At 37.3% G+C, this 19,113-nt stretch overlaps 3 protein-coding genes and 1 pseudogene across 3 annotated transcripts; 3 read left to right on the forward strand and 1 right to left on the reverse strand.

Annotated features, from left to right (window-relative positions):
- Window positions 1-392: 392 nt before the first annotated feature.
- LOC141843667 (octanoyltransferase LIP2, mitochondrial-like) lies at window positions 393-3,678 on the reverse strand (annotated as a pseudogene).
- Window positions 3,679-3,856: 178 nt separating this feature from the next.
- On the forward strand, window positions 3,857-7,041 carry LOC141843262 (mediator of RNA polymerase II transcription subunit 4). Its single transcript, XM_074731320.1, has 2 exons — window positions 3,857-5,157; window positions 6,504-7,041. Exon 1 carries the CDS (start codon window positions 3,920-3,922, stop codon window positions 5,147-5,149), a length of 1,230 nt encoding a protein of 409 aa, XP_074587421.1. The 5' UTR covers window positions 3,857-3,919; the 3' UTR covers window positions 5,150-5,157; window positions 6,504-7,041.
- A 1,613-nt stretch (window positions 7,042-8,654) lies between these two features.
- On the forward strand, window positions 8,655-15,850 carry LOC141843132 (phosphatidylinositol 3,4,5-trisphosphate 3-phosphatase and protein-tyrosine-phosphatase PTEN2A-like). Its single transcript, XM_074731167.1, has 13 exons — window positions 8,655-8,828; window positions 9,852-10,303; window positions 11,153-11,254; window positions 11,325-11,381; window positions 11,725-11,790; window positions 12,191-12,367; window positions 12,490-12,576; window positions 12,660-12,724; window positions 12,814-12,890; window positions 13,331-13,377; window positions 14,221-14,351; window positions 14,992-15,061; window positions 15,201-15,850. Exons 2-13 carry the CDS (start codon window positions 9,884-9,886, stop codon window positions 15,717-15,719), a joined length of 1,818 nt encoding a protein of 605 aa, XP_074587268.1. The 5' UTR covers window positions 8,655-8,828; window positions 9,852-9,883; the 3' UTR covers window positions 15,720-15,850.
- A 1,022-nt stretch (window positions 15,851-16,872) lies between these two features.
- On the forward strand, window positions 16,873-17,848 carry LOC141843340 (putative glutathione S-transferase). The gene is made up of 2 exons (XM_074731417.1): window positions 16,873-17,228; window positions 17,313-17,848. Exons 1-2 carry the CDS (start codon window positions 16,911-16,913, stop codon window positions 17,676-17,678), a joined length of 684 nt encoding a protein of 227 aa, XP_074587518.1. The 5' UTR covers window positions 16,873-16,910; the 3' UTR covers window positions 17,679-17,848.
- The last annotated feature ends 1,265 nt before the right edge of the window (window positions 17,849-19,113 follow it).

Here is a 19,113-nt window from a genome sequence, read left to right on the forward strand (position 1 = left end):
TAAAATCGATCGTGTAACATCGTTGGATGATGAATTCTACCAACCGGTGTGGTCCTCTGCTGGCTTGGGACATCAGAGTTTGACTTCGCCGCCGGTGTCAAGGCAACTGCAGGTCGCAGCAAAATGGTGAACCGTCGCCGCCAAATGCTCCATTCACAATAACAGAACAGAGGTGCGGGTGAGTTGGCCATGTGGCCAACTCAATGCTTCCGAGATGGAGAGATGCCCACGCGAGGCAGCAACGATAATGTTAATCCAACAGATCAAATTAAAAAAGGGTCAGTCAACTGTTGTCGGTGAGTTCTTCCTTCTTTTCATCTACTTCAAACTATGATCATAGTTTTACTCAATGACTGCATTAGTATAATTGTGTTATTAGATTACTAGAGAGCTTAGACTACTTCAAACTATCTCCTTGTTATTTGATTTCAACAGTTGGCAAAATTGATCCACCTTGATTCCATTGTACATTTGTGAAATGAAATATCTTTTAGAAGGACTGAATAAGCTGATGATGGACCACTTCATTTGCTGGTTATTCCATTTGTGCCTCCTTCCTTAATGATGTGACTCCTTTATCTGATATTCCAAGGAACAATAACCTTGAAATAGTTCAAAACAGGATCAATAGTGAACGCTAGGCCATGTGAAGTGATGCATGAAGATATCTGAACACCAATGGCACCAATTTTTCTATCACCAACCCACACCCCAGTCTCACCTGCTTTCCCAGGATGTGCAACAACACCATAAAGGGATGCTACTTCTATCATTACTGACTCAAGTCCTGCAACATAGTTCCTTGCCCCAAATCCAATTGCTCTCAGAGAAATAATAGGATGAAGGGCAGCTTGCCTTCGTCCGTGGAATGTGATATCACCCCCTCTTTCTGTGTATGAAGTTCAGCTCCAATGGCTTTGAGTTCAGATTCAGGCACTAATAAATTGTGATCCGTTCACCTCTTTCCGAGTGTGTAGGTTGGCAGGTGTCGAAGGGATAAGATGGTTTCCTGAATATTTCCAGCTTTTCTTTCACAACAAAGCTCTTCTTGGAGCTTAAGTGCACTCAAATAGTTCACAATTCCAAATTTGTAAACCTTGAAGGTCCGATGTAGGTTCATTTGATGCAACCTTCGTCAAACGCAGAAGAACTACTGCAGCTTTAGTTTCATAGTGGAAGAAAACAAACTGAAACAACAGTTGAAAGCATTAGTAGGGAAATTGAGTCACACAGCAAGGAACAAAGATTTTTGGTTCAGTCACAAATTTAGTTCTCAGCAGTCTTAGTTAAGAAAGAACAAACAGATAAAGAAATAAATATCAATTATCACTGATGACATCTCTGAAGAGGCTGTACAATTGCTTGCGAACAAGGAAAGGAATATGTGATGTTTTGTCAGTAGAATTAAGATAATGTAGTCTAGTGTGTTTTTGTGTAATGGCTAACACTAAAACACTGGCTTGGCCATCACTCAGTATTCACATAGCATCTACAACTTTATCAAGCCCCGTTTAATCAATGTCTGTGATTTCCTTTTGTAGTGAAGATGAGATTGGTTGCCTATGCAACATCACTTAGGAACATTGGAGGCACTATTCAGAGAAGAGGCTGGTATTGAAGTCAAGTTTACTCTAAAAACTAAATCTTTCAAATTTCACCATCTACTATATGAGAACGAACTGGCCATGATCTGGCGAGAGTAATTCTTAATGACGGGGGGAGGGGGAGGGTAAAGTACGTGGCATAGTGACGTGGAGGAGGAGTAAGACCCGGAGTAAATATGGGGCAATGACGTTGAACAAGAGTAAAAAAGTCTCGATCTCTCAAGACCATGAGGAAGGTAAGAAAAACCGACCTCACTAAGAGGAGGGCCCACCCCTCCGTACCCAAAGATCTCCTAACCTTCATCCAAAATGCCCCTACCTTTTCTTTTATCAGTCTCAATACTCTTATCCTAAGCAAACTAACGACCCAGCAAATCGCCGACCTCATCAAGAGGTCGGCATGTATCTTGGTATTAAAAATGAGCTCTTCGTTTATAGATTGCAACCCCTCACAATAATAGAGTACACACTCTATCGTCCGACCTCAGTATCAGATCGAAGCCCTCCCTCATCTCCTTTTACCAAACTTGATCTTTTACAATGATCCCTCACCAACCTCACTAAGAGGTCGGCGCAAGGGGACAAGACACGAACCGAGCTCCTCTGGACCTCAGTGCACAGAACCCTATTTCCTATGACCCCCGTGGCATCAAGCCAACATCACATGCCGACCTCATGACTTGGTCCCGGTATCCCATACCGACCTCATGACTTGGTCCCGGTATCACATACCGACCTCATGACTTGGTCTCGACATCATATGCCGATCTCATGACTTGGTCCCGGTATCCCATACCGACCTCATGACTTGGTCCCGATATCACATACCGACCTCATGACTTGGTCCCAGCATCGTATGCCGACCTCATGACTTCGTCCCGGTATTCCATACCGACCTCATGACTTAGTCCCGGTATCCCATACCGACCTCATGATCTGGCCCCAACATCACATGCCGACCTCATGACTTGTCCTGGCCTCACTTCCTTTAGCTATATCGTACATAAAGAGCTCGGGGCACACCTAGCTCAAATCCTCAATCCGCCCGGACTCGCGGCCTACCTGCACATCCCTGCCGCTCATACAGATCGTCCATTTCCGATCTCAGATTGCGGAGCAAATGTCAACGGATCAGCACAATGACCTTTTCATCAAGTTTAGTAACTTATCTGCAAGGATTAGGATATAAAGCGAGTCCTACTTGGTCTTACACGATCCTATCCATCCAAAAAAGATAACCTACGTTGCTAAACCATCAGATGCGCGGGATCTGTCACAAGGACGATCCGACAATCTAGCTTACACCACCAATCGCAAACACATGGATCCGAAAATGTCGCTCCAGCCACCCCTATATAAACCTCGCAGGTATGACAATTAACCATCTGGAATTCTCTTTACACACTTCATTTTTCCCTTTCTGACTTGAGCGTCGGAGTGGTCACGCCGGAATTCCCCGGCGCCCTGCTAATCCGTGCATTCAATGTCCACTTCCTCAGGTCCTTATCATCGGCGGAGAACTACGGGTTGACGCGATACTACATTGTCTGGTGGTGTGGCTATCGTCGGCAAAGAGCCGGAACAGGCCACAAAGATTTCAGTAGACAAAAGGATAGTGCAAATAGTCGGCCCTGAGATTGTGTTCAAGTTTTTCTTTTTGTACCATTCTGTGTAAAATCGCTAGGTATAAATATGTCAACTGCAGTGACTCGATTGGTAAAACAAACTCTCTCCGCCAAAATAGGTTCTCTTATTTGGACAGTGCATTCTTCACCAGCAAATACAATTGAAACTAAGGATGTTATAGTTCAGATCAAAAGGAACACAACCATCTTTAAGCAAGAATTCTAACCATACTAGTTTAGGTAGGATAACCTAGTTCTACAACCAGACACGCCAATGCCAACAGAAGCCATTGAAATTAGGGCAAGTTAGCATACCTAAACTATGCATTGAAAGATCAGCTGTTTCAGAGGGCAGCGAGCATTCGAGGACGAGGAGAGAGCTAACCGTGATTGGATGCTTGAGTTTAGCCTTTTCCGGCGGCGAGGAAACACGGTGATGGCGGCTAGCGGGCGGCGAGGGTGGGGAGAGAGTTCGGAGGCTGGGAGGTATCAAACGAAAAGGATAACGATCGTTCGGGTCGGATCTGGTATGTCGGGTCCGACTAAAATTTATCTGATCCAAATTCTTTATATCCGGAAAAATAGACACGAAATTTTCGATTTTAGAAAAAAAAAAAATCTCCTTGATCAGATGATCCATAGAAATTTTGTTCGCTTCTCGGCGATTCTCCAACGATCAAGAGACGCGAGATGATGCAAAGCCACGCGACGCCGATCCCGCCCTCTCCGGCGAGGCTCGGCCTCACCGCCACAGCTCACTCGCCCTCTCTTCCCCCCAATCCGAATCCGAGTGCTAACCCTAACCCTAAACCCACTCTGCCATCTTCTTCCTCCTCTACCACCGGCCAGAACTCCGCCCCTGCTGTCTCCTCTGCCCTCCTCTCCCTCCTCCCCCCTCTTCCCCGCGCCCAGTCCATCCTCCCCCAGTTGGCTGCCCTCGCCTCCAAGCTCTTCGATCTATCCCCCAATCGCTCCGTCTGGCTCGCCGCCTACCGCGGTAACCTCCCGAATTTTTCTAACGAGCTCAAGTCGTCTGCCACCGTTCCCTTACCAGCCTCTACCAAGGACCTGCTCGCCCACTTCGCATCCCTCCAGGACCAACTCTCCGACGCCGTCGCCGAGCTTCAGAAGATACTCGATCTGCAGGACACCCGCGCTAAGATCGCCCGCGAGGTAGTCTCCAAAGATTCGGCCCTTCTCTCCTTCACCAAGAAAATACGAGAGGCTGAACAAGTCCTGGACCAGCTCGTCGACGACTACGCTGACTATCGCAGCGATCCCAAGCGCCCAAGATACGACGGCGATTCCTGTTATTCATCATCCTCGTTGGACTTGGAAGATATTTTGTCTTACGCCCATCGTATTAGCTACACTACCTTCGCCCCACCAGAACACGGGGCAGGGCTTGCCCCGCTCCGTGGTGCCCTGCCACCTGCGCCTCAGGAGAACGAGATGCGAGCGTCGCAGTTGTATCACTTTGCTGACCTCGATGTCGGACTGCCGAAGAAGGCTGCGCCAGAGGCGAAGGAAAGGGCTGCGGATGCTGTGCCAGAGATTTCATTGCAGCCTACTCCGCCCAGGGAGGATGTGCCAGTGGCGATTCTGCCGCCCTTGCTTCCTATTGCAGTGCCTCCAGGTTGGAGGAAGGGAATGCCTGTGGAGTTACCAACGGAGCTCCCACCTGTTCCACCTGGATGGAAACCAGGGGATCCAGTTACGTTGCCGTTAGATGGGGTTGTGGTAGGTAATAAAGGAGATGAGCCGCAATTGGCTGGTGTTCCTGGTGTACTAGTCGGGCAACCAAAGGCACCAGAGGCTATACAGGTCAAGTATGTGCAGCTTGATATCAATCCAGATCAGGATGATTATAGTAGTGATTATAGCAGTGAGGTAGGGAGCTCAGAGGAGGATGAAGACTGAAGTTTGTGGTAAATTTCCTCTTCTTTTTTTCTTTTCCTGTTTATATCATTGGAATTTCAGCTCTTTCTGGGTCTGTTTTAAACAACAAATTAATCATGAGTTGCATCATGGAACTTTTCTCAATTTCTTTTAGGCAATGTCAGGTGCCATGATAATCTGTTTCAAACAAAAATAAAACAAAATAAACATGAATGACGTTTGCAAAAGTTATTTAGTATAGTGAGAACCTCTCGCTGGTTCTTAGGAATTTTAGTTTCCATCTATAATCTTTTTAAAACTACAAAATTTATCAATAATGACATTAGAAAAACTTTTTTAGCATTTTGTGCAAATGGCTTTGCTACTTCTTCAATGTGCATAATCAACAAGTTCACTTGTGGAACTTAATCTATATCCTTATGGAGTAAATCCTCATTATATATCTTATCAAGTTGCTATATTAGAAGCCAGAGCTAGCATGAGGCTCTTAATTTACTTTTTTTACCATCTAGTGACACTGAGTTCAGAATTAGCCAATGTGAAAACTAAAATACCCCGCCAGAAGATAATTGCTCCATGATGAACCAAGCTTGATTTGATTTGAAGTTTCTTTCCTGAATGTGATCTTCTTATGAACACTGCTACTTTCAAAGTCATAATACTGAATTATCAGAATATAAAAAAAAAGGAAGAGAAGAAATCTGAACATTTTAATATGAAGCTTTATATTTGAGAATTATTGTTCCTTTATTTCTTTAATTTCCAAGTTAAGATACCTGTCTAGCATTGATTTGTATAAATAATTCGTTATGGATCCATTAAAGTTGTCTGGTTAGAAACACAACTTTGGAAAAGAGTGACAATGTTGCAGAACAGACTGGCAAATGTTTATCATATGATTCTACTGCGAGCCAGACTATAACTAAATTGTTCTAATGCTTTAAATGTTTGGATGTGAAGACTTGCGTGATCATTGAACTTGGAACTATTTGCAGTGCATATATTTTGGCCATCTTCTCTTCCTTGGTCTTTGTTTCACAATACAAACTTAATCAGATATATCATTAGTGCTATCCATTTGATATGTTAAAGAATGATACTCTGGAAGTCTATGGAATAGTGAAACAAAATTGCCTTTGTCTTAGTGTCTTGAAGTCCAAAGAATCCTATACATATCAGAATTAGGACGTAATATCCAGTAGAGGTTTCAGTAGATGACATTTGTGTAGACATTGGGAGTAGGTTATTGCTTAATAACTTCCATCCCGTTCTTAATGTTATTTTGTTCCTAGAATTGATCTTCTTAGCATCTTTATTAATTGATAGTTTGTCATTGTTTTGAGGTTTGTTAATTCAGTGCTTTTCTAATGTACAGGAGTCTGTTTTGCTCTCTTAGTCCTCTTCAGTACGATTGCATATTTGTCCTGTGCTGTTCGACATCATCACATTGAGCATCACAGCAAAAAAATAGATTTTTTTTCAAGTTTATTTTAGACTCGGAAAGAATAGCTACTGTTCTTTTCTGATAAATGTTGGATACTTAATATGTGACATTTAATGCACAATTGCCTTAGGGAGTTTCAATTCTTTGAGTTCTACTGATGATCTTGAAGTACTCGGGAGAAGGCTGGACATTAGGAGCTATTTCGGTGATGCCATTAACAAGTGGTTTATAAACGTAATATTATTTATCCAGTAGAATGATCAAACTCATGTTAGCTATCACTATAATTAAGGTACCCAGTTAGAAAATTTCAGCATTCTTGAATTAGACAATTGTCTCTTTTTGTTTGATTTTGCTAATCATGTTTTTGACTAGTGTATGAATTCATATCTAGAGCATTTTCAAATTACCCTCGGATGTAAATTGGATTGGTGTAGTTGTGCAAGGATATATCTTTCATATGCTACAAATTGTTGCTTTATTTGACATTTGCGTTATGTGCTTGTGATCATCTTGTTTATTATCTTCTTCTGTAATAAAATTATCTTTATCTTTTTTTCTCTTCTTATATTTTGTTAGTAATAGTTATCAAAATCCTTGTTATCTTACTTATGATTGAAATCTATCCCTTTATTAGATTCATCATCATAGAAAGACAATAATACTATTCATAGATTTCAACCAAAGCAAGACGCTAAGGATTTTTGTAACTATGATAGATAGGATGTAGTCCCCGGGGCAATGGTGCAAGATGTCAACCAAAGCAATTGGACGCTAATGATTTTTGTAACAGGGATTGAATTTATGAAACTAATTGAGATTTATCATAGGATGTACGAAGAAAGAGAAAAGACAGAAGATGAAAGGGTAAAGAAAATAAATTAGAATAGAAGGAAAAAATTGGATAAACGTATGATTAGGGACATAAAAGAAACTAGAATAGAGAGAGAGAAAATAATTGATAAGGATAAAAGAAAGGAGTTAACTTTGTTTGTGTTTTTCCTTACTTCTACTATTGTCAATAAAGATGTTTGGTGGCGGACAGAATGAAACATCTCAAACACTCTCTCAGGGGCACCTCTCAAGCGGAGCACTGCACTCCACCCCTACACCTGATCCCTACAATCCGGCTATTCTTTCACTAAAATATATGTTTTTATTTTTAGTTTACTAACGTAAAATATTTCGTTGACAGTGATTTCCTATCACGCAAAAAGCAGTTTGGGATGTCTGTATACCTTTTCATATCTATAATGTTTATTATGGACACAGAATAAATATTAGAAATTCAAGTGTTGTAGCAGATTCTGCTTTTATTGATAACTTAAAGAAAAACATATAATAAATTTCAGTTTATTAAAGATAGAATCATTGCAATAACTTATCCTCACTTGATTTGCTATTGTAGTTACATGTTTTGTTTTCATATTTCATTGGCTGAAAAGTGAAAATCAATAAATGGTGAAGGACAAAATTAGAACTGTTAAATCGGTCAATATAATGAGGCGGGTTAACTTATCATATGGTGAAGTAAGACGAGTTGACTCATCAATTTAGTGAATTGAAAATTTTTCAATTCAATCCAAGATAAATTATGGATTAGATAGGTTAACCCGTGGATCTCTAAAAAATAAAAAAAAATAAAAATTTTAAATTTAGACGGATCAAGATTATTAATTCATGAGTTTTCTATTTTAATTTTAAATTTTAAAAAGAAAAATAAATTTTTTCAATCCAAATCAATCCACATAGGCTACAGGTCTAGATAAGGTCTAGATAGATTGATCTATCTTAATTCATTTTAAAATAAATTGATAAAAATTTAACTTAATATTATGACAGCTAAAACGATCAAAAATAACTGTCTCCCTAATGAAATAAATAAAAAAAAATTGTAAGAAGAAAAAAAGGTATTTAATATTTGCTGTCATAATTTTTAAATAAAACAATTAAACGTAATTAAAATAATATAAGAAGAAGAAAAAAATTGTAGGGATCAAATAAAAATATTGAAGTAAATAATAAATAAATATGTAAGGAAATGGGCGCCCAAGCGATAGTCCTCCATCGTTTCTCCCACAGTCTCTGCGATCAGATTTGGTATCGGTCTCTCTTCCCGTTCTAATACAAATCTGGTGGAGATCTGTCTGAGAGAGTATCTTTCCGGCCAACCTTCGGCGTTAATCCTTCCTGACAGATAGCTCCGTCTCTCCCATTAGATCTAAGAGAGAATTAGATCTTCGAGCAATTAAAGAGGTAAGTTGTTGCTGCCTGGGATTTTCTCTTCCGTAGCTCCTCTTTCCTTTGAGGTTTTATAATTTGGCTGAATTTTGAAATGTTTGTGGATTTTGAAGAGTCCATGATGATCGATGCGTGTTGGATCTATGATCATCTGATCGAATCTCTGTCACAATAAATGTAGCTAGGATCCGGGGTGCACTTTGATTTGTTCTCCGATATACATCGGCGAGTGCTCATAGATTCACTGGTAGGAGTGGGTTGAGCGAGAGCTGTTCTGACTTCTGAGTTCGTTAATCTGTTCCGCTGGAGGATTGCCATGAACCGTGAAAATGTCTCAGCGATCCTTTGTATGCTTATTCTGTGAGATTAGACTAAAGAATTCTAATTCTATTTTTCACATTGTCCGGTAACATTTTGACTAACCTCAATAGATTCCTAAATTCCTAGTTCGATATTCTTTTTTGAACCGTAGATGTTTTCCTCATATGATCAGATTAAAGAATACTTTGACTTGGATATGTTCATTTATTCAAATCTGCTTCATCGTATCCCTGGAATGAACAGATTTTTCTCATACCATTTACACTGTCATTTCATATACGACTTGAGCAGTTTCCCATCGCTATGTTGTTACTCTACCATGTTTTTTCATCTTCCCAATCCTAAACACCATTCACTTGTACTAGGACGACTTATTTGCTTGTTGTGACTATCATCAAAATTGTAATACCTACTTGGATTGGATAAAATATCTGAACCAATTCACCTTCTTGCTTACACACTGCCATGACAATGCTTGCTGTTTATTCTACTAAGTCAAACTTCAATTATATTCAGTAGTCAGGTTAATAGTCATTTGAGAATTTTAATTAGTGCTTAGTTTGTTTATAAGTTCCTAACGGGTGTTTGGTTCCTTTGCATCTGATTTCTGACCTTGTATCATCCTATTTTTCATGTGTAGCTTCTGGGACATACATAAGTTTTTTTCCAAGTGCAGTGAATAATAGGATGATTTGTTAATTATTTGTGTTGCTGCAGCTAGCTTTGGCTGCTCAAAACCAGAATAGAACATGGAATTGCAAGATTCCAAAGAACATGATTCTTCTTCACAAACTGATAACGTGTCCAATACAAGTAACCTTGATTCTACTAAACCGAATGCAACTCTGAGAGAGATACCATCAATACTGTCAACTGGAATATCTTCATGGGCCCAGGCTCTCAGAGGTTTACAAGTATCTCATCAAGGAGATTCACAATCAGGAAATGAAGGAAAGTCAACTTTGCAACGAATCACTAGTGGATTTGGATCACTTCTGCCTTCAAACTTATCTTCAAAAGAGGAAAGTGTTGAGAACAACACAACAGCTATGCAATCTGGTGTTTTTGAAGTTTTGACAAAAGGTTTAGTAGACTCTTCTAGAACTGCCATGAAGACTGTCCAAGGCAAGGCTCGCCAAATTGCTTCACAAAACAAAAAGCGATATCAGGTTCTTGTGAGAATGAATATTGTTAATTGTATAGTTTCTCATTTTTTTTCAGAAGTCGATCCCATGGATATTATTACTAGTTTAGCATAAACACTATAGCCTTTGACTTTGGGTTACAATTAAAATTTGAAACTTTGCTTTAAAAGGGTTCATATTATTTGATCAAAGAAAAATGTGCTTGTCAATATCTTATTTGATGAACTTGAATATTCTCAGTTTTATCTGAAATACATTTTATTAAACCCCCCAAGAGAAACTTTTAGTTTTTTCCTTTCAAACTCTACTTTTTTTCATTCAAAATAGATTCTGTATCAATCATCTCCTGTTGTAATTTCTTGGACCCGCTGTGAAGCTGGCTTAAAAAATATTTCTACTTCATTTTCCCCTCATTCTTGTATTTTTGTTAGTAGAACTCATCCTGTTCCAGATCATTCATATCTACCTATTAGTATTATGGCATAAAGCCTTTTTTAATATTTAAAAAGTTCAGTATGCATTGCTTTCCTCACACTAGCTGAAGTTTAGTACAACTGTAGGACCATGATAATGTGTAAACATATTGCAATTTGAAGGACATATGATCATCTCAGTTGTCATGCCTATTTTCTTCCATGTTTCCACAAATTCTCATTCACTAGATTGGGATTAACTAAAGCCAATTGCATCCTCAAGGACTTCAAATATTAGCAAAGAGAGTCAAACAATTTCACCTACTGTTTGGACGTGAAAATTGTCTAATCTTATTAATCTTGATACTTCTTAAGAATTCTTTATGGTTTTATTCCTAAAGATTTGCAAATTCTTCTTTGGTTTGCATGTTTGATTAATTAGAAGTGTTTTGGTTTTCAGGAAGGTGAATTTGATCTAGATCTTACATATATTACAGAGAAAATCATAGCTATGGGCTTCCCTTCTGGCTACATAAGCTCTGGAATTCTTGGCCTTTTTGAGGTTATTATAGTTTTACCCTACTTGGTGCTTTGATCACAAGCTTTCATCTTAACGTATTCTACTTTGGCAGGGATTCTACAGAAATCATATGGAAGAAGTGATTAAGTTCCTTGAAACACACCACAAGGTCTTGCCATACTAGATCACTGGTTTATCTAAACCATCTTGTTTAAATATACTTTGTTCAAGAATGCCATATATCGAAAGTGTTGGAGAGGACAAATATTGAAGAAACATTCTTCGATGATTTCAATTTGGGTGTTGCAATGGTGGACCTTAAATCACCTTCTTCAATTTTTTTCTGTGAATTAGCATATCATCTTGCTGACTAGTGGAGTCGTAAACACTTGTTCTCAACACATTTTTCATCCATAGATGTGAACTCATACAGAAACTAGATTTGTGTACAGAAGATATGTGCCTTTTCTTTCATAATTATGGTCCTGAAATTGCTTGTTTATTATCTGCAGGGGAAGTACAAAGTTTATAATCTCTGTTCTGAGAGGTTGTATGATGCATCCTTATTTGAGGGGAAGGTAAGCTTTCCGGTGTCATGATTTAATACATTTTGATATTGTTCATCAAAATTTTGACTTAATTTCTTATATATTTATGATGATATCATAGATTTTTAGTGTGCAATTATCTCAACTGTTATTCCATGATATATATGTATGATTCATTGTTTTTATGTCAAAGTTTGTAACTTTTATTGACTCCCAAGTTCTCTGAAACAGAAATATGTGTAGATAACATTACTTGTGGATACTTTTGATCCAAAGAATTCTTAGCCAAACAAAACTACTTAAATTTGTACTGATAAAGTTAGATTGCGACTTTTACTAATGCTATGACCTCAGTATATGCACATTTATATTAGCCTATGGTATTTATTATTCATAGTTATGTGTTGATTTTTGCTTTCTGCTTGGTCAGGTTGCTTGTTTCCCCATTGATGAACACAATTGCCCATCAATTCAGCTAATAGCATCATTTTGTGAAAGTGCCAAGTCATGGTTAGAGCAGGATGTGGATAATGTGGTTATCATTCACTCCAAAGCTGGTGTAGCAAGGACCGGACTGATGATTTCTGGCCTTCTACTGTACTTAAAAGTGAGATGTTATTGCGTCTCATGTTTTTTATTATGTTTTTGGAATATAAGCAAAAAATTATATTTGCTAAGTGACCAAATGGTGGTTAAAGTGACTTTTAACATGGATATTCTATTACACAGATCTTTCCAGCTGCTGATGAGTCCATTGATTACTTCAACAAAGAAAGATGTCTGGACTCAAAGGGGCTTATCATTCCAAGTCAAATTGTCAGCCATTTGTTAATAACTTTTTTTTTTCTGTAGGATGTTTTTAAAAAAAATATTGAATCTTTTTATGTAAATATTGTTAGAGGTACGTCAGATACTTTGGATACATTCTAACATATTCTAATGGTGACATCCCACCAGGGCGTAGGTATCACATTTTTTCTATCATTTTCATTAGCATTCAAGAGTAGCTGCAGTGGAGCACAAACAAATGTAAATTGTTATCATTTTCTTCAGGTGCATGCTTAAGGGCTTTCGCCTTCATAATTGCCCATATTGGATCAGGCCTTCGATTACTGTTAGCCAACAAAATGGTACTTGATGATTTCTTAGCTTCTCATGATTATTATGCATTCTTATTTCATGCCGTTCATGTCAAGAAACTTGACGATGAGAAAATCTTTAACACTTATGAGTTTTGGATGTTATCAACATACTACTAATTGAAATTAGGCAAATGGCTGTCAAAATTGATTCTCTAAGCTAATCTGCTTTTCTTTACATAAGATATTAGCCTGTCCAGAAATAATTTGGGACAGATTTGCTTGCGCAAACTTGATAGGTAACCAGCACTGTAGGTCTGGTATCAATATAAACTGGAGCTTTTTTTAACTGTATTTCACAAGAATATGATTATTAATGGAAATGACCATCACTAATAAGTTCACTATTAGTGAGAAATAGTTCATAACTTAGCCTTTCATGTTTTGAAATATGTTGATCTCTCTTGTGCTAATAATATGTCATCAACCAGGAGTTCTCTTCTCAACAAAAAAACACCCGAAGACTAAAGACTTGATGGTACTATTCCACATCAGATTTCGTCTTTTTGTTAAATTATTCTTTTTTTAGCTTTGTGATACAGTGGTTTTATATGCTTTTCATATGAGTCAATTAGTAACCTTCAACAAGTTGTCTCTGCTTCTTCCTTCTAGTAATTTGCAGTGTTCTTTTAACTGGACCAAACGAACTGGCAAGTTGAGTCCATACCTGTCTAGTTGAAATAGTGAAAATTTCTGGTTCACCAGGACAGTTTGCATCAGAGTTGCTGATCAATTTAACCATTCAGTCCAGATTTAACCAATTATTAGTTATTGGCATCATCTAAGTCATGTTTATTCCAACTATTTGTCAGATAGATAAATCGTATCCCTATAATGAGCTAGCTAAAATCTGTTGAAATTGCTCCTAACAATAACTCAAATAAACATGGCAATATTATTCCACTGGGACTTATGGTTGGGCAACAGGTACATGCAGAACAATCATCAAAGAAAAATAACTGTTATGCTGTTTATCTGTTTAGGAAATTATATAGTAATGTTTGTTTGGAGAGACTTGAAACATCTGATCATTGGAGAGACTTCCATTTGTTGACGATGTGAACATACCCTTTATTCATGTGTCTTCTGTAACATGTCTTCTAGAAATTATTTTAGTAACTTGTCTAGCAACATACCCTTTATTCATCTGGCTTCCATCCACAAAATGGATAAGCAGTGTTAAGCCAAATGTTAGGTCTTATTTCTCAATTACAACTACATGTGCTATGATGTAGCACCAAATCATTTGTTCCAATGCTTCTTCTATTGCTTATACTGATATAAGATCAGAAAAAAACAATTATGCTCCAAATCTTTGCAGCCAGAGCATTTTTGGTTCAAGTCAAAACAAAAGGGCATCATGATTTTTGCTTTACCACGAGAGCCTGGTCTTACAGAGTTAGCTGGTGATTTCAAAATACATTTCCAAGACCGCCAAGGGGATTTTTACTGGTGCAAACTTCTCTTAAACTCTGTTCATCGACTATATATAAGAAATGCATCTTAATTTATTTTCATGTTCCTCTATGAACATCTGATGATATTTTTGTAATCTTGCAATTAAACTACATCTGATGTTGTTAGGTAATTGTGCTAATGAAAATTGCATAATTCATTCAAGGAGAAGATGAGATTAAACCAGCTAAGTCTAAGCTTTTAACTAGTTGCCAAGTGAGACAGGAAAGTTATAATATGAACAACCATTTAGTTGCATTCCCTTGATCTCCCTAAGCACGAATGATAATATAATATGCAAAGGGATCTCTGAGATACTTTCCTGGCATTTTATAAGTTGTTAAATGAGAAGTAAAACATGAAAGCCCCTTTCTTATTAGCGAAACAAATTCATGGTTATCAGAGCCATAGATGTCCATGTTCTGATTTAGGATAATGAAAGTTCCTACCAGGTTCATTTAGAATACTCATTTTGCCACAATCACTTTCCCTGGGTAATAGCAATTGGTAACCATTTTCTCCTGCATCCTTCTTAATTATCTGGTAATTGATTCTGCATAAATCAATTATTCGATAAGGCACCAGGTCTTTACAGAAATTATGATGGACTAATACTGATGAGAAATTCTTCTTGTAGTTGGTTGAACACATCAATGACAGAGAACAGAGTTACCTTGAACACGACTGAGCTTGATGATTTTGAAAAGGTACTCATTGATTGATGTACTTAATTAACTAATAAATCCAGAAGGAATATATACATACTGTCAAAAACAATTATTTAAAACAATAAGAAAAATCAATCCAACCAAGGATGTGTACTTATAATGTTTGTTTGTGCGGCAGAGAAAAGTACCTTCGCCTGGATTTCAAGTTGAGATTGTGATGGTAGACTATGATTCATCCAAATCTCAAAATCAAGCAAACAAATATGATAACAGAAAATCTGATGTCAGTGTGGCCACTGAAAAAGCAAAACAAGACAGAAGCATGAAATCTCGTAGGAAAAAGGACAGCAATGACGATGTGTTCTCAGACAGCGATACAGAAGACAGTAGATCTCCTGATCAAGTCAGTCCTCAGCCTTTGAGCAATAATGGAGAACATGCCACTATTGATCGACCAACAACCAATGTTCCAAATGAAGGAACTGTAAGCATAGCTACTACTGCGGAGCAGATTTCTTGCAATGATGGAAAGGTAGAAACCCGAATTGTCGATGGAGAGACAAAGGAAGGAACAAGTAACCGCAAGTTGGAGGAAGCTGCCACTTCGAATTCAACATCTGTGAGTGAGTTCAAGGCAATCGCAGCTGATGCATCTGTCTTTTCCTTTGGTGATGAAGAAGACTACGAAAGTGAATAGCCTTGGACGTGTTGATAGGTAATATGACAATTTAAGGAACTTTTTACTTTGCTTTCTGAATGTATATCAATCCCTCATTGTCTACCTAAATTGTACCCTTGGAACTTACATTTTTAATCTCTTCTTGATTGTATTGTTGTAAGCTATGGTTCAATCAATCATTTAGCAAATTATATATTACCTTCTGAAATTTTGAAATCCATTTCATTTTACTCCCTCTCTAGGTTGAAAGGCTAGGTCAACAGTTTGTCGGACCCATACACAAGTGATTTTTACATGATTATGAGATCGAGAAAAAATATAGAATGGTAAAAATTATAGAAGAGAAAAGGTTAGAGTTTTATACTAGAAATCTTCTTTTATACCACCTGTAACTATACTATTTATAGAGAATTATATTTTCAAGCTCTAATGGATTATTGGATCTTGGGTTTGCGAACTATGTATCAATAGACTGATTAATTAGTTGTGTATGTGTGTATAAATAATTTACTTCAATTGTCAATTTCTTATTGTGAATGTATAGAGCAAGAAATTAAATTAATATATGGATGGATAATCCTTTTATTTAGGGCTGAGTTAGAGGTGGAGAATAATTGCACGGATCATGGCTTGGATGAAGACAGAAATATTAAAGGCTTTAGTTCACTTCACTGGGAAGATAGAAAGGAGAGGGAGAAATAAGGAATGTCATAAAATTGCAAATTCTCTCTCTCTTCTTTTCTGTTTCCTTCCTATCTTTCCATTCAAGTAAACCTACCCTGATTGCTCTGAGATCAGAAGAGAGAAAATAATCATAGAAGCACAACAAATCTGACAATAAAACTACTTGCTACTTCAAATTGAATGCTCATACGTTTTCTAGTTTCTCATAATTTTATAATTACATTAGCCAGATTATTCTTTTAAATTATATATAAAGGGAAGGTTTCTAAGCATTTGTATCTCTAAGCATTTAATTTATTTTCTTTTCTTGATATTAAAATATAATATAGATGTTTTTAGACTAATTTGATAATTGCGTTGACCAATTCTATCCCTTTCAAAACGTTTACCAAGAAACTCTGAAGCTTCTTGCAAAAGAAGTAATCAATGAACTTATATAAATCTGAAGTTTCTTGGAAAAGAAGTAATCAATGAACTTATAAATAGCATCTGGGAGAGTAGAAAGTCCGCAAGCAGTAAATTGGCATGGCTGAGGCTGAGCAAGTGAAGGTGTTAAGGTCATGGTTGAGCCCCTGGAGCTTCAAGGTGGAGCTTGCTCTGAAGCTGAAGGGGGTACCCCACGAGAAGGTGGAGGAAGACCTCGCCAACAAGAGCCCTTTGCTCCTCGCATCCAACCCGATCCACAAGAAGATCCCTGTCCTCCTCCACAATGGCAAAGCCATCCCTGAGTCAGGGATCATCCTCGAGTACATTGATGAAACTTGGACAAACAACCCGATCCTGCCCAAGGCTCCCTATGAGAGGAGCATGGCCAGGTTCTGGTCAAGGTTCATAGACGATAAGGTGGCTTGTTATGATCTAATTCGTCAGACTTACAATGATTGATAATGGTTCGCTTATCTAATAGTCCATAACTTTTGTATGCAGTGCGTAGGTGCTTGTTGGATGTCATGCTGGACTGAAGGGGAAACGCAGCAGATGTTTATGGAGCAAGCAAGAGCAAGCCTGAGGATCCTAGACGATGAGCTTGGGGAGAGGAAGTTTTTTGGAGGCGAATCGATTGGGCTGGTTGACATTTCCGCCTGTTTCTTATCGCTGTGGTTTGGTGTGCTTCAGGAAGTGGCTGGCATAAGCTTGATCAATGGCGAGGAGTTTCCCAACTTATGCAGATGGATTGAAGGATTCGTAGCAACTGATGCAGTGACGGAATGCTTGCCTCCGAGAGACGAACTCCTTGCTACGTTCCAATCCAAGAAGCAAGCAATTTTAGCTACTAAGTCTATGGTTTATTGATGGGCACAAAATTTAGTTGTTTGTGATCTCCATTAATAAAGTGTTGGGAGAAATAAATGGTTGTTCTACTCAGTTCTGTTTGAAGTTTGTATGTCCGTTCGATCGACTGTGAGGTTGTTGCAACTACTTAGGAAGTAAATTCTAATAATATGAAACATTTTTTGTTTCGAGTTTACATTTTCAAAAAAGGAGAAAGAACCTTCCTCTAATTATTGAAGTTCTTAATGTAGAAGGAATCGTGAATTTACCATCAAACTACACCCTCTATGCTAGAAGACAAAAGGAGTGAAGAACATGGAACCACATGTGTACTTCTGGTTGAAATCGTATTAAAAATGAGAGCATATAAATTTTTTAAATCAATATGAAAGAATTATTATCCTACGTTCATTCTTTTTTTTTTTTTTGTCTTTGGTTAGTGATAGGAGAAACAATTCAGATAATTTATGCAACTTCTACCTCTCATGATCAATAAAATTTAAACCGGAGAATAGAAAGAACAATAGCCAATAAGATGCGTGCAAAAAAATGTTGAAGATTAGTTTTGTTTTTAGTGAAGGCTGAAAATGAAGATTTTCAAGAAGGGAGAACCGAGAGAAATTCTATTGTTGCTACTTGTTGCTTCTTCAACAAAAGATGAAAGACCATCAAAGAAAAATGCTCAAATTGTAAAACTCAATTGACCAACAAGGAGGACATTGCCTCAGTTTCGTCGAAATTTTTTTGATCCCTTTAAATCATTGATTCTAACCCCTACTATATCATTATTCGGGGGCTTTGTATATTTAAATAAATTTTATTTTATTTTATTATAATTAATTTTTTTTTTTGATTTTCCCCTATTTTCGTTTAATATTTAAATAAATTTGTATATATAGTTTCACATTGTCTAACTGAAGCATCTATTCATATCGTCTAAATATATATTCGTACCATCTTAAACGTGTCTCCCTAAGTTTTTCCTCAATTGATGTACAACCTCGACTTTTTCTAATAATATTTTTATTTCTTATCTTGTCCATCATTGTATGTCCGCATATTCACTTTAACATCCTCATCTCTACAACTTTCATCTTTTATTCATGTGCTCAAATTATAGTCCAACATTCAGCTTCATATAACATAACAGGTCTAACCGTCGTTTTATTTTTTTTAAATTTTAAAAGTAGTTTAAGATCATAAAAAATATCTAACACTCTCATCCATTTTATCCTATAATCCCTATGTAAGACATCTCTCTTCAATCCCTCTATCTTTTTTAGAAATAATCCTAAATACTTAAAACTCTTATTTATAGATAATTCAACATATATACTATTTTAACAATTAACTCATTATGTCTAATATTACTAAATTTAAATTTAGAATATGTCTTTGCTTTACTAAACCTAAAACTTTTCACTTCTAGCATTTTCCTTCAACATTCAAGTTTAGT

Source organism: Curcuma longa, chromosome 12 (genome assembly GCF_044706935.1).
Source record: "Curcuma longa cultivar G26 ecotype Majalengka, Jawa Barat chromosome 12, ITB_CL_G26_1.1, whole genome shotgun sequence".
In the NCBI taxonomy this organism is placed as follows: Eukaryota; Viridiplantae; Streptophyta; class Magnoliopsida; order Zingiberales; family Zingiberaceae; genus Curcuma; species Curcuma longa.

What these genes read in the sequence shown, in the direction of transcription:
- LOC141843340 (XM_074731417.1), top strand. Translation starts at nt 16,911, where the DNA reads ATGGCTGAGGCTGAGCAAGTGAAGGTGTTAAGGTCATGGTTGAGCCCC. An exon ending in CAAGGTTCATAGACGATAAG is followed by an intron (nt 17,229 to 17,312) that starts GTGGCTTGTTAT and finishes TTTTGTATGCAG; the next exon opens with TGCGTAGGTGCTTGTTGGAT.
- LOC141843262 (XM_074731320.1), top strand. Translation starts at nt 3,920, where the DNA reads ATGATGCAAAGCCACGCGACGCCGATCCCGCCCTCTCCGGCGAGGCTC.
- LOC141843132 (XM_074731167.1), top strand. Translation starts at nt 9,884, where the DNA reads ATGGAATTGCAAGATTCCAAAGAACATGATTCTTCTTCACAAACTGAT. An exon ending in CGAAGACTAAAGACTTGATG is followed by an intron (nt 13,378 to 14,220) that starts GTACTATTCCAC and finishes AAATCTTTGCAG; the next exon opens with CCAGAGCATTTTTGGTTCAA. An exon ending in CGCCAAGGGGATTTTTACTG is followed by an intron (nt 14,352 to 14,991) that starts GTGCAAACTTCT and finishes TTCTTCTTGTAG; the next exon opens with TTGGTTGAACACATCAATGA.